At 52.7% G+C, this 14203-nt stretch overlaps 1 protein-coding gene across 1 annotated transcript in view; it reads left to right on the top strand.

The window, feature by feature from the left end:
- Positions 1-6093: 6093 nt before the first annotated feature.
- Positions 6094-14203, top strand: part of LOC144724793 (sodium channel protein type 2 subunit alpha-like) — a 48249-nt gene continuing 40139 nt past the window's right edge. The window contains exons 1-6 of the mRNA XM_078604181.1: positions 6094-6164; positions 7760-7888; positions 8767-8858; positions 9656-9877; positions 10875-10941; positions 11945-12086. Coding sequence (XP_078460307.1) covers positions 6094-6164; positions 7760-7888; positions 8767-8858; positions 9656-9877; positions 10875-10941; positions 11945-12086 — 723 coding nt within the window. The remainder of the gene's footprint in view (positions 6165-7759; positions 7889-8766; positions 8859-9655; positions 9878-10874; positions 10942-11944; positions 12087-14203) is intronic.

Here is a 14203-nt window from a genome sequence, read left to right as displayed (position 1 = left end):
ACGCAGGTGGGGTGGGGGGGGTGTAAAAAGTCCGTGTGCGTACAGGGAGGGGAGAGAGAGGTCAAGTTTTGACAGACTTGTGCGTGCCTACTCCATGGCTGGCCCCCTACTGGGTGAGGCAGGAGCGAGTGGTGGCCACGCCACGTGTCTCTCGGGGGGGGGGGGGGAGGGGGCAGCAGTTCACTTGGTGGAGGCGACCGTGGGCGAGGTGAGAGAATGGCAGAATGCGCCTTCGAGGAACGCGGAAGGGGTTTTGTTGGCCAAAGTTTCCGTCAATCAGTCAGAATTTTATTTCTTTAACACAGGGGTGGGGAACGTCCGGCCCGCGGGCCGTACAAGGCCCGCGAAATCATTTGGTGTGGCCCTGCCAAGGCAACCGCAGACATGGACTCGAAATTCAATGAATCTAGGAGCAAACCTGGAAAAGCAGTTGCGAGTAGCAACATCGTCAACACCAGCGAACATCACACGCCTCGACAAAGAGAAGCAGTTACAGCCATCGCATTAGGGGCGAGTTAATTAAATGTTTAACCAAATATAACAGGCACATTTTTAAGATGATACATTTATATGGCCCGCGAATGATGTTAGAAATATCCAAATGGCCCTTGGCAGAAAAAAGGTTCCCCACCCCTGCTTTAAAGGCTCCTTTCTTTAATAAAAAGAAACCCCAAGTCCTCCTGTACATTAATTGGACATCTTGTGAAAAAAAGAGCTTTATATATCATCGGATTCCTTCAATATAAAATATTCCGATTCTGTGGTCATGATTATCCTCCCTTAAAACGTTCAAATGCAATCTGAAATAGTAGTTAGGTTGACCTGCATCGCCTACAGGAAGATGCTACCCAAAAACATAACACCGCTATCAAAAGCCATGTTCAATCCACTGCTAAATGAAGGCTTTCTCAAGCCACCGACAGACCCAGCTTATCCGACTCCTCTTCGCTCCCTCTGGGGCGCAAGGCCGCAACAAGCCCACAACGCCGGACGGTCTTCAGCAGTTTCCTCTGCTTCACCCCAAGACAGCCCCCCCCCCCCCCATGGTCTTTAGTTGGTTTCGAATGATGACCGACATACCCAGACGGTGAAATAAGTCCCCACGTCTTGCGTTTCTGTTTCTTCGGTTTCCCTTCACTGTGTCATTCACGCAAGATCTTTGTTATTGACTACCGATGCCTCTTTAGGCAATGCAATCGATCAATTTGCTGGCTATAGGCAGTGAGAGATCAATATGATTGGTTATCGGCAGTGTGAGAGAGATCAATGTCATTGGCTACTGATGCCTCTGGAGGCAGGGTGAGAGCTCAATGTAATTGGCTAAGAGGCAGGATAATAAATCAATGTGATTGGTTATAATCAGGATTATAAATCAATGCGATTGGCCACTGACACCTCATAGAGTCAGGATGACAAATCAATGTTATTGGCTATCGTCAGGATGAGAGATCAATGCGATTGGCCACTGATGCGACCCTTGCATTCGAAGCGCCTGCCTGACTTTTCATTTCAGTTCTGTTCCCGGCCACTGCCGCTAACACGAGTTGTGGAGTAACCACCAGATATGGTGCTGGGAACTGCCCCCTATAGCCTTAACATCCTTTTGTTTGGGGCAAGTGCTGTTCACCAGCACATACGCCCGGCCACCTTTGCCTCCCCAGTGGCGATATTTACACACCGCACCAGGTACTCATTTGAGGCTGAGTCGACCTAGGGGAGGCCCAGGATCGGTTCAGATAATCGTCACTGGTGTTGGTGGCCGCGAGCGGGAATCGAACTCGTGCCGCTGGGTACTTAGCGCAGCGCGCCGACCGCTTCCCTCCTGCGTCCGATCATTCGACCGGAGGGGTTCGAAAAATGTCGATCTATTTACAAATCAATAACATTCACCTTTGCATAAATTCGTGCGACCTTTAGTCTATCGGCAGGAGCGGTGGGGTAAAGTGTGGGAGCTCCCGCCTCTTCCGAGACATGCCAGTCTGCGCGGGAGATTTGGCCAAAATTCCCCCGTCGAGGGGGCTCCAGTAGAGGCTCTTCCGCTGCAGTGGCGTGATCAGGAAATTGCAGGGCTGGAAAATGTAAACATATTCAAACTTCATCAATTTGTTATATCTCCAATGAATGTCTTTAGGTGGCAGTGAATGATAAACAAAAAGTTTTTTTTTGTATTTCCTTTAAGTTAATGAATTTTTCCTACAGCTTTTAATTCTAATTATATATGTATATATATTTTTAAGGCCAGTGACTGTTGGTGCAGGTGCTGATGGGCTGGGAGTGACGGGGAGGTGATGAGTGATGGGGTGGGGTGATATGGAGGTCATGTAAGCAGCGATGTCGGGGGACGTGTAAGTGATGGGGGAAGTGATGGGAGAGGGGATGGGCGAGGTAATGGAATGTATAATGGTAGGGTTTTTCGGAAATTGATGGAAGCGGTGATGGATATATGACGGGTGTTGTGATGTATGGGATGCTGTGTGGCTGTGATAATTCTAGGAGGGCTGTAATGGAGAGATCGCCGTGGAGTGATGTATGACATGATGGGCGAGGGAGTAGCATGGCCGTGATGGGAAGATGATGGCGATGTGATGCTAATGGTGGTGAAGGATCTCCCTAACTCCGAGCCACGATATTCAGCCTGTTCATCATGGTCACCATCATCACCAACTGCGTCTTCATGACGATGAGCGATCCGCCCGATTGGTCCAAGAACGTCGAGTAAGTCCTGCAGCTGTCAATCACCTGCCTTGCCCCGCCCACAATCTCCAACACGTTCGCCGGGTTGACACACACAATGTCACAAAACAAAAACAAAGATCCCCCGTATAGCCTTAACAGACTGTAGGGGCAAGTGCTGTTAGCGAGCACCTATGAAGGCCGGAACGGTACACGAGGGGGTGGGTGGCCAGCACCACGCCCGACCGCCTTTGTCTCCCCAGTGGCGATGTTTACACACCGCCCAAGGTACTCATTTAAGGCTGAGTCGACCTAGGGGAGGCCCAGGACCGGTTCAGATAATCGTCACTGGTGTTAGCCGTGAGCGGGAATCGAACCCAGGTCGCCAGGTTCATAGCGCAGCGCGCTAACCGCTACACTACCGCTCCCCATGTCACACACACAATGTCACACACACAGTGTCACACACACAGTGTCACACACACAATGTCACACACATAGTGTCACACACACAGTGTCACACACACAATGTCACACACACAGTGTCACACACACAATGTCACACACACAATGTCACACACACAATGTCACACACACAGTGTCACACACACAGTGTCACACACACAGTGTCACACACACAATGTCACACACACAATGTCCTCCTATCCAGTTTCCCTGGGTAGGATGCGTGTGCAGCTCGGCGCGCGTTGAAGATGCTTGCAAATTTTTTTTTTGCGTGAGTACAGGGTAAACAACCCGGTGGGTTTGTAATAGAGCAATAACGACAAAGCGTTGCGGATGTGATAGCAAGGACGAGGCGGTGATAGGTGGGGCACGTGTGCTATTGGAGTGGCCTCCGTGAGTCTGGTGACCAGGGGACACAGAGGGCCTAAAGAGCAGAGGCAGGTGTTGGAGGTCACGTGTCGACTGCATAAGCAGCTGCCCCGAGCGCAGTGGGAAATACAATTTGAAAATGAATGTGAAAATAAAGTAAAATTAAGGGCGGGTATATATTTAGTTCTAGTTTTTAGTGGGATGAGATAGATTTTTATGATATAGTTTGTATTTAAAAAAAAAGAAGATTTTGAAAATTAATACAAATGTACACTGATCTCTATTTCAGGGCACAAGCAAAAATAAATTTTGTAAATGAATTCATAACCCCATTAATAGTCCAGGGTGGTTCAGTGCAATCACGTGCACCGGGCGTGATAGCAAGGCGCTGGTACAGTACTGTACTGTACTGCAAAATAATTAATTTGGCCCACAAAAGTGAATGAATATGTGATTATCGTCTGAAGCAAAGCACTCTCTAAGACCATCGCTTCTAAAAGCATGTACATCAGCCCTAGAGAACAATGCAATGTGGACTCGCATAGCGTCTAACATGGCACGCTACACAGACAGTGGACACATTTATTTATTTCAGGTTTCTCTGTGTGAGTCCATAGGCCTCGACATAAGTCTTAGTTTCTGTGTGCGGTTTATGGGCATGGGTCTCTGTGTGAGTGTAATGGGTCTATTCGAGTTTGTGTGTCCGTACGTATGTAGAACTTCTTTCGCACCGCACGTTGTCAACCTCGATGCGAGTCTCCGTGTCTCGATGTGTTTATATGCAGGGGTCTCGATGTAACATCGACCTTTCTGGCTCCTTTGTGTGCTGATGGTGCCTGGACCGTTACCTAAATGCGTGTTCCTCTCTAAGGCAGTGGGCCTCTCTGCGAGTCCGAGGGTCTCCACGTTTGCTCCGCGGGCTCCCGCGTTTAACGAACGCTCGCTTTCCCGAAATGTCGCGTTAACGCAAAAGCGACAGGTTTACGTGCACTTTTTCGACCAAAAGACATCGAATTTCCCGCGTGAGCGAAATTTCACTCCGGCGCCTCCACGTGCAGCAGATCTTTTTGGCGAGTTCCCCTGAAAAAGATGAATAAATCAATTGGTATTAGTCAATCGTTTTAATAATTTGCTCATTAATATTTTTTTGTATTGTAAAAAGTGATGTAGGTGGTGTGTTTTTAGGTTAAGGAGTAGAGTTGGAATGACATCCCCCACTCGGTGTCAGCTGTCGCGGAGAATCAAACGTAGGCTTTGGAATAGATAACACGAGATACATAACTAGACACGAAGCCTGCTGCTCGCATCTGCCCCCCTCCCCCCACCACTTAAAAAAAAATACAAGTTTATTTTTAACACATCCCATCAGCCTGCCGGCCAGACCAGACCAGACCCACGCCTTCTTTTGAAGTCCATAATTTCAGCGCCATTTGTCTCAACACAAGAAAATAAAACTCTGGACAGCTTCATTAGACTTCTTTTGTCAGTACCAATATAATAATAGGGTTTTCCCCCTTTTTTCTGGCAGCAAAACTGAAACCTTTTTTTACGAGGATTAATGTCTGCATTAACCACAATACTTGCGGTCAAAATGCAAACAAAAAACACATTCTGATAATATATGCATTGTCCTTGAAACTGATTGATCCACGCCAGAGACGGCTTTCTTTTGAGCCTCGTCTCAATTGGTGCTAGACCAGAGGACGCCAAAAGGCGTACAGCTCAAAGACAATTCCACTATCAGAGTAATGAGGGCTCGGGGTGAGCATCTACATCATTAGACCTCTTTTGCCAGTACCAAAATATGATTATAGGCTTTGAATCCTCGTAAAGAGGTTTCAGTTTTGTTGCCAGAAAAAGGGGGAAAACCCTATTATTATTTCGATTTAAAGCTTTCGTGACTGCAGGGATTCATCTTCTTGGTTCTTTCGGTAAAGTCACGTAGAATGGAAATAATAAAATAATAAAAATAAAACATAATAAAATAATTCTCACGACGTTTCGGCCACAACGCAAGCAGCCGTCCTCAGGTGAAGAACAGGTCTGTCGAGAACACAGCGTCACCTGAGGACGGCTGCTTGCGTTGTGGCCGAAACGTCGTGAGAATTATTTTGTTATGTTTTATTTTTATTATTTTATTATTTCCATTCTACGTGACTTTACCGAAAGAACCAAGAAGACCCATTATTATTATTTTAATCTGGACAGCTTTTCGATATATTCCAACATTCGACGGGAGTCTCGTCAGCAGTGAGTCACCGCTTGTCGGTCGGTCGCTTTGCGAGTCGCTCGCTCTTCTTCGGGGGTTTGCTCGCTGACGGCACTTGCCCCGACGAGTTTGCCGGCTCTTTTGTAATGGACGGTGGGGTGGGGGGGGGTGCTGGGGGGATATTTGCCTTTGTTTGACTGTGCGCGTGCGTGCGCGCGTGCGTGCGCGTGCGTGCGCGCACACCTGCCGCTACTGCCCCGCTGCTCGCCTTTGCGCTCGTCCACAACAAAGCTCATGTATAATACACACTCACAGCGACGCGTCGGCGTGAGCGCGTCTCCCCACATCCGCAGCTCATATCTAATGCAATGAGCTCGATGTGCGGCGAGCGGTGGCCGCCCCGGCTGCCCGAGTTCGATCCCTGCTGCTCCTACGGCCACCAACTCCGGTGACGATTTATCCGAGCCGGTCCTGGGCCTCCCCCCGAGACGCCACTCAGCCTCAAATGAATGCTGTGCTTTGGTGATGTGTTGTTCAACATCGCCACCGGGGAGACAAAGGCGGCCGGGCGTGGTGCTGGCCACCCCCCCCCCCTCCCCTTCGTTTGTTGTGCCGGCTTTCATAGGTGCTCGCTAACAGCACTTGCTCCAAAAGTCTAAGGCTATATGTGACATCTTTGTCTTTGCATTTTCCAGTCATCATCTCAGTCGACGCGTAACACCTGAGTCTGTCCCATGACCCGTCAGCGAGCCTTACACACTTCACGTGATTGACTCGAAATGCACCTAGCCTGGCACAAGCACGGCGGTGACGTCACAACCACTCAGTGGCGGTTGGCACCTGTCCTGTTTTTGCTTGAGCGCGGAGTGGTGGCGCAGTGGTTAGCAACATTCCGCTACGCCCCCGGCTACCTGGGATCGTTCAGGCAAAACCTGGATTCGCTGGCTGGGACGCGTGTGCAGGATGGAGGGAGGGAGGGCCCGGTTACTGAGGCCGGCTTTGGAGTGGTCTCTCCACGAGCCTGGCGACCACGGGGCAAGAGAAGGCCTAAGACCAGATGGTGGTGGGATACTGTGAGGGCAGGATCTATGGGTCTCTGTGTTGGTTTATGGGTCTATGGGAGTATGTGGGTCTCTGTGTTGGTCTATGGGTCTATGTGAGTCTGTGGATATCTGTGTTAGTCAATGGGTCTTAGTGAGTCTGTGGGTCTCTGTGCGAGTCTGTGGGTCTCTGTGTGAGTCTGTGGGTCTCTGTGCGAGTCTGCGGGTCTCTGTGTGAGTCTGTGGGTCTCTGTGCGAGTCTGCGGGTCTCTGTGTGAGTCTGTGGGTCTCTGTGTGAGTCTGTGGGTCTCTGTGTGAGTCTGTGGGTCTCTGTGCGAGTCTGCGGGTCTCTGTGTGAGTCTGTGGGTCTCTGTGTGAGTCTGTGGGTCTCTGTGCGAGTCTGCGGGTCTCTGTGCGAGTCTGTGGGTCTCTGTGCGAGTCTGTGGGGCTCTGTCAGTCTCAAGGCCAGATGATGGGGAGACTGCTCGGCCACTTCTCGGAGGTCACGTGGTCTGGCAGCGCATAGAAATCCCTGGTGGAGGTGTGTTTACAGCACCGGCTTTTGTCCACGAGGAACACCGTGCGATCTTCACGTAGCCAGGCCGTGGTGGCGGTGGTGGCTCTCTGCACGTGGCTGCCTGGAATTCAGCACCGTGGAGACGGCTAGGGTCGGCGGATCAGGCTGGTCTGGCAGGAGGAGACGGTTACTTGCGGACGAGTTACGCGCGACATTAATCTTCATCTCTTTCCATCTTTTGCGTGCGAGAGATTTTACAGAGTGTCGGGCATCCTCCCCCTCATCCTTTCTCTCACGCGGCGGGTTTTCTCCGAGAGCTCCGGTTTGCCCCCCTCCCCCCCCCCCAAACGCACAAAGACAAAGATCCCCCGTATAGCCTTAACAGAATGTCGGGGCAAGTGAAGGCCAGAACGGTACACGAGGTGGTGGGTGGCCAGCACCACGCCGGGCCGCCTTTGTAACCGTGCCGCCGTAACCTCCGCCCAGGTACACCTTCACGGGGATCTACACGTTCGAGTCGCTCATCAAGATCGTCGCGAGAGGATTCGTCATCGACAACTTCACCTTCCTCCGGGACCCCTGGAATTGGCTGGACTTCAGCGTCATCACTATGGCGTGCGTTGTGGGGGAAGGGGGGGGTTCTGTATATGTGGCGTTTGCGGTGTCTCTCTCTGTCTCTCCCCGTGGTCGCGTGGATTTTTGTCCAGAGTGCTCCAATATTTCCTTCCCCCCCCACCCATCACCGCATTTAGAATCAACGTCACGGCGTTTCACAGTAATTTGGCGACTGCTATAAATGTCCACGCGATGAAGCCCACGTTGTTGAGACATATTATTTTTGATAGCCAGGTCGCTTCTGAGAAAGAAAAAAAGATGTGTTAGATAGCTCAGTGGGGCCCTTACACACCTGGTAAAATAAGAATAGAATAGTTAAATTAGAGATCTGTGCAGCCAGCCATGGGGCGAGTGGTGTTAGGGGGGGGGGGAGTGGTGGTTTCGGGGGGGGGGCGAGGCTGTGGGTGGGGGGGTTCACAGGGGTGGGGGGGGGGCTAGAAAGCCCTGATAAAATCCACTGCTGGATGAAGGCCCTCCCCCAAGCCGCAAGTGCATTGATTTTAATCCGCTCCGTCTCCGGGGTGGGACGTTCCTCTCTCGGGCGCGTTCGTGCTCCTCGGTTATTGCGCCGAATGTTGAGGAGAAATCCGCGAGATGATTCGTTAGCGCGGGATCGAAATCTGTGGATTCCGTCGTGGAAGTGTCTGTGGGCTCCATTGTGTGCTCGTGGAAACATCTGCGCCTCTTTAATTTTGCAGGAAGCGTTAAATATTCGTAAAGCGTATTCATTAATAGTAAGTAGCCTTGTCGAATTGATGGAATTGTATCAAAAGTGAGGAGTGCCGGTGGTTTATGTGGAGTTGCTGCAGTGAGGAGTCGTAGCGAGTCGTTCGTAGTGAGGAGTGGTATCAGTAGTTCACGCGTGTGACTGTGCCCAGGTACGTGACAGAGTTCGTGGACCTGGGGAACGTCTCGGCTCTGAGAACCTTCCGGGTTCTGCGAGCTCTCAAGACCATCTCCGTTATCCCGGGTGACGTTCACACACACACAAAGACAAAGGTCCTCCCGTATAGCCTGCACAGGGCAAGTGCCGTTAGCGAGCACCTATTAAGGCCAACCCGGTGCACGACGCGTTGGTGTGGCCGGAGCCAGGCCGCCTTCGTCTGATTCTGACTCTCCGTGTCGGCGAGTCGGTTACGGACGAGTGGTCCTAGGGCAGGCCGGGGATCGGTTCAGATTTTCGCCACCGATGTTAGCCGTGAGCGGGTATTCGAACTCGGCCCACCGCTGTTCGTATCACAGCACCGCGAGCCACCGCGGCGCCACCGCTTCCTCCTTCCCCTACAAAACGAAAGAGGCTCACAAATTATTAAAAAAAGATGAACTAATATCTTTCCGAACATTGGTTTTCTTTGATGACATGGGAGAATGTATATTCATATACTCGGAGAGGTGGCGGGGAGGGGAGGGGGTTGCTAAGGGGGGGGGGGGGTGGGGGGTGGGGGGGGGGCATTTGTAGACGTACGTCATCCAGCAGTGGATTGACAACAATAATTCCGTGCACGTGCACGAGCTTGAGCCGACCTGGGGGGGGGGGGGGTGACCCCGCTGGGGTGGCTGAGCGGCAGAGCCAAACGGCTCGAGGTCGGAAAGTCGCGAGCTCGACTCCTCTCTCTCGCCCCAGCGCGTGTGACAACGCCCTGCACGCAGCCACATTTGCGATGCGTAGCCTTTCTTGCAGAGTACACGCACCTCCAATTGGCGCGGTTGGCTTGCGTGCGGTGTGAAAGAAGTTCAACGTACGTATGTCGCTGGCTCTGTGCGCAGGCCTCAAGACCATAGTGGGGGCGCTGATCCAGTCGGTGAAGAAGCTGTCGGACGTGGTGATCCTCACCGTCTTCTGCCTCAGCGTGTTCGCCCTCATCGGCCTGCAGCTCTTCATGGGCAACCTGCGGCACAAGTGCATCCTCTGGCCGCTACCAAACGTCTCGTTCGCGTACAACACGACGGAGGAGCCCTTCGACTGGCAGAGCTACGTCGACGATACGAGTGGGTGGCGGGGCGCTCGTCGCGAATGAACCCGCGATGCCTTGTCCCGATGTCGTGAGGGAGCGTGCGCCATCGCGCGAACCCCGGTCATCCTCGCGCCAGCAGCGGCAGCAGCGGCGGCGCCATTTTTGGTTGGCCATCAAACAAAGATGACGGCCACCGCATCGAGCGCTTTCAGATGCGCTTCTGCGGCCGTCCGGAATGCTCTTCCTTCCGATATCAGGAAGCCACTGGAGCTATGCACTTTTAAATGTACACTGAAAACTAATTTCTTTAGAGCTGATTTTCGTGTTCAGTTTGTTGTCCTTCCCCCGCACCTCTGATTAGCGCGGTTGGCCACGTACAGTGGTGCAAAAGACGTTCAACATACGTAGGTGCACACCGTCCGTATCGGGCGTAGTCGTGTTTTGGAGGCAGCAGGGGATGATCCTTGAGAACTTCATTATCAGGCGTTAATCCAGACCATATTGTAGGCTGAAGATGAGTCTACGTAGGCTATGCCTGTCTTGGATTTTATAAAAAAAAATCTGGCCTCGAATAGGTTTGTGGGTCGCAATGGCCAATACTTGGTCGTAGCAACAGCATTCAGGTTAGAAACCCACTTGATCTTGGGGGATCACCAAGTCGATGAGAGGGCTGATTCCCTGGAGGATGATGCGTCCCAGGAGTTTTCGATCATGTACAAGCGTTCTATTTTTTCAAGCCTCTTTGGCAGTGTGTTCAGCAGCTGGATGGCAATGTCGAGGTTTGCTGCTGCTGCTGCTGGCCATGACGAGAGGGCTTCAGCAGAGCGAGGGAGTTCGTGTCGCGTCGCTGTTCCTCCTCCGTTGAAGGAGTGCAGACAGCAGCGGTTTACCGCAGTGGACGTCCAACGAGCAGAGACGCGCGGGAGGAAAATTGTCCCACGGACCTGTCTACAGACAGAACCCTGAATGGTGACGACGACAACGGCAATTATTATTTCATGAGTGTCGCTGTTGTGCGCGTGTGTTTCCAGAAAACCATTACGTCTGGGAAGTCAAGGGGAAAGACGCGCTTCTCTGCGGCAATGGCTCGGACGCCGGGTGAGCGGAACTTGCGCATCGAGACGCGAGGTCCCGATGGCGTTTTACGTATCTTTTTTGCGAGCGGCCGAATTATTCTGCGGCCTAACTAAGCGGTCACGAACACAGGCGCTGTGGTGGCGGGGAGATGTTATCTCTCTCGCCCGCTCGTGGGTTCGATCCCGGACCCCGGACAATGCCTGTTGTATAGTTGGAGTCCGCGTGTTCTCTCCCTTCTCTCCCCGTGGCCGTCGGATGGATTGTTCTCCGGGTTCCTCCGGCTTTGCCCCCCTCCTCCACATGTAGAATCGACTCGCATTTAGATGGTTTGGCTGCTGCTATGAATTCCCAGCCACTTTGACGGTGAGCCGTCATCACGTGCGGCCACATCGCCTCGGAAAAATGTCTAATATCTCAGTGGGCTTCACCTGCGAAATAAAATGAAATAGTAAGCAAGTATTAGTAGAGCAAATTGTGAGATTTTGAGGACACAAGTGTGCGAGCAGAGTCGGTGTGGGCGAGGGAGCCAGCGTGTGTGTGCGGATAAGCGAGTGTGCATGGGGGAGCGAGCGTGTACAAGGGCTGAGCGAGCAAGTTTGTGTGCGCGTGGGTGAGCGAGCGTGTATGTGGGTGAGCGAGCGGGTGTGTGTGCTCGTGGGTGAGCGAGCGTGTGTGTGGGTGAGCGAGCGAGTGTGTGTGCGTGTGGGTGAGCGAGCGTGTGTGTGTGGGTGAGCGAGCGAGTGTGTGTGCGCGTGGGTGAGCGAGCGAGTGTGTGTGGGTGAGCGAGCGGGTGTGTGTGTGCATGTGGGTGAACAAGTCTGCATGGGTAAGCGAGCGACTGTGCGCGGGATGAGCGAGCGTGTGTGTGTGCGCGCCCGCTTGCCAGGTACGAAAGCGTGCGAGCGAGGGGAGTGCTCGAGTTTACAGGGGTGAGTGAGTGAGTGAGCGAGCGAGCGTGCGTGCGCGTGCGCGCGCGTGCATGCGAGCGTGCCGTGATGCAGCCCCGTGCGTTGTCCTCACGCAGCCAATGCCCCGAGGGCTTCACGTGCATCAAGGCCGGGCGCAACCCCAATTACGGCTACACGAGCTTCGACTCCTTCAGCTGGGCCTTCCTCGCGCTCTTCCGCCTCATGACGCAGGACTTCTGGGAAAACCTCTTCATGCAGGTGGGAACCTCGTCACGGCATCGGAGGGTCTCTGCCGCGAACAGGGCCACCCGCTTCGCACGCCTCGGCAACTCGGAAGTCAAAAGTCAAGTGATCCCCATGTTCCAACCACTGTTGGGAGTTCCACCTCCGATCAGCGCGGTTGGCTACGTTTCGGTGCGAGAGAAGTTCAGCAGACGAACGTACATCGGGGAGTCTAATCCATAGGACAACCATTGCTGACTTGCACACACAAGTGGCACTCATGTTATTGACCACGGAGGGATTGATTGGGCCGGGTCACACCCAACCAGGAATTGAACTCCCCAAGCGCCTTACACCACAGATCTAATCTCTACCATGCCAAGGCCCTGCCGAAGGCGAGGATAGGGCACCCCTCCTCCCTCCCCCTCCCCCCACTGGCAGCTGTCCCTGTGTGGCACGAGATGTAAACGGAACCGGCACGCAAGTGGGCATTCTCTTTTCTTCTTGGGTATGATGGCAGCAGAAGCGAGATGTTCAGGGCCTCAATGTCGCGGCCTACTGCTGCTGCTCGGCATGACGAGAGGGCTTCAGGAGAGAGCGAGAGATCGTGGCGCTGTTCGTCCTCCTTTGAAGGAGCGCATGGCCACAGTTGGTTACTGTGTGCGCGTGGCCACGATATTGGCGTATAAATTAAATTGGCATATATATGAACATATATGCTCTATATATATATTTTTTTCCATTGAAAACTTTCAAATTAGCTAAGGGAGAGAACAAGCCAATCGGTTGACTGATTACAAATATTGTGTCTTAGTAGTTAGTGTGACACCGACCGTATAAGTCGACATCAAAATCAATGGCTAGATTCGAGCAACAGACGACAGTGTTGACGTTGTACTCAATACGAGGAGAGTAGAGCGAGGTTATTGTCGTAAGAGCTTGGGAGAACCAGGTGGGTGGGAGGGAAGAAGCAGTGTGGTGAGTGACTGAGTGTGTGTGTGAGTGGCTGAGTGAGTGGGTGAGTGCCTGAGTGAGTGGGTGAGTGACTGAGTGAGTGTGTGAGTGGCTGAGTGAGTGGGTGAGTGACTGAGTGAGTGTGTGAGTGAGTGCCTGAGTGCGTGGGTGAGTGGCTGAGTGTGTGTGTGTGAGTGGCTGAGTGAGTGGGTGAGTGACTGAGTGTGTGAGTGACTGAGTTGTTATGACCCGCAGTCGGATGAGTGAATGGGTGGGTGAGCGAGCGAGTGAGTGAGTCGGTGTTGGTGGTGATGGTGGTTGAGACAAAACAGTCAGACTCTGGTACAGACCCGAGTCATCCTCAACATGGGTGGAGGAGGAATCGACGGGCAAAGTTCACGGGGATCAGCGATCACACGGTCGTTAGCAGATAGAAGAGTGACAAGCAGGCGACTGACCGCCGGTGGACGCGACCGGTACCGTTGGCAACTATGCCACCCTCTTGGCATCAGGGGCACGAGATCGAGTAACGGCGACAGACAAAAAACGAAGGAGCGTCACCAACGCAGGAACGCCGCAGTTACGACCGGATGTGTGGGAGATGCGAGGAGCTGTGGCGGGCGACAGGAGTGAGTTTTTTTTTCTTCCTCCTCCTCCTGCCCATCTGCTATCGTAGTCATTCCAGGAATTCCTGTACATTTATAGGACCTCCTTGTGCCAACCGCTGATACACGGAGGCCGTCCACTTTTATCTCCGTGGTCACTGGCACCTCAGGAGAAGATCAAGTAAACAGGACAACAGCGGTTAACAGCGATCCTGACGTTCGGTAATGGCGGCTATTTTTAATTCGCAAACCCGAATCTTAGGATATTAATATCTGGGTCTTGTTTTTCTTTACGCTTTCCAACTAAGCTCCGTCTGTCTGCGACGTGTGGGCGGAGGTAAGGGGGAAGGGGTGGGTGGGGGTTGAGGGGCACGGTAAGAAGACTATCCCGTGTACGGCGAAACTTTTGCATCGAGTTGTCTTCGCCAAGGAGGGGACTTGCCCCCTCAGGGAACGGGCCCAGATCGATGTAAGGAACTCTACGGGTTCGTCAATTACGACTTACGAAGAGGTTGGGCAACGTTCCGAGCATCGGTCCTTCTGCGCAGTGCGTGGGGCTAGAGGCGGTGGAGGTACAGCGATGAACGGGTTGCC

This window comes from Lampetra planeri, chromosome 21 (genome assembly GCF_965212315.1).
Source record: "Lampetra planeri chromosome 21, kcLamPlan1.2.h2, whole genome shotgun sequence".
Classification (NCBI taxonomy): domain Eukaryota; kingdom Metazoa; phylum Chordata; class Hyperoartia; order Petromyzontiformes; family Petromyzontidae; genus Lampetra; species Lampetra planeri.
The sequence above is the reverse complement of the archived record's forward strand: the minus strand, read 5'-3'. Positions and strand labels throughout refer to the sequence as shown.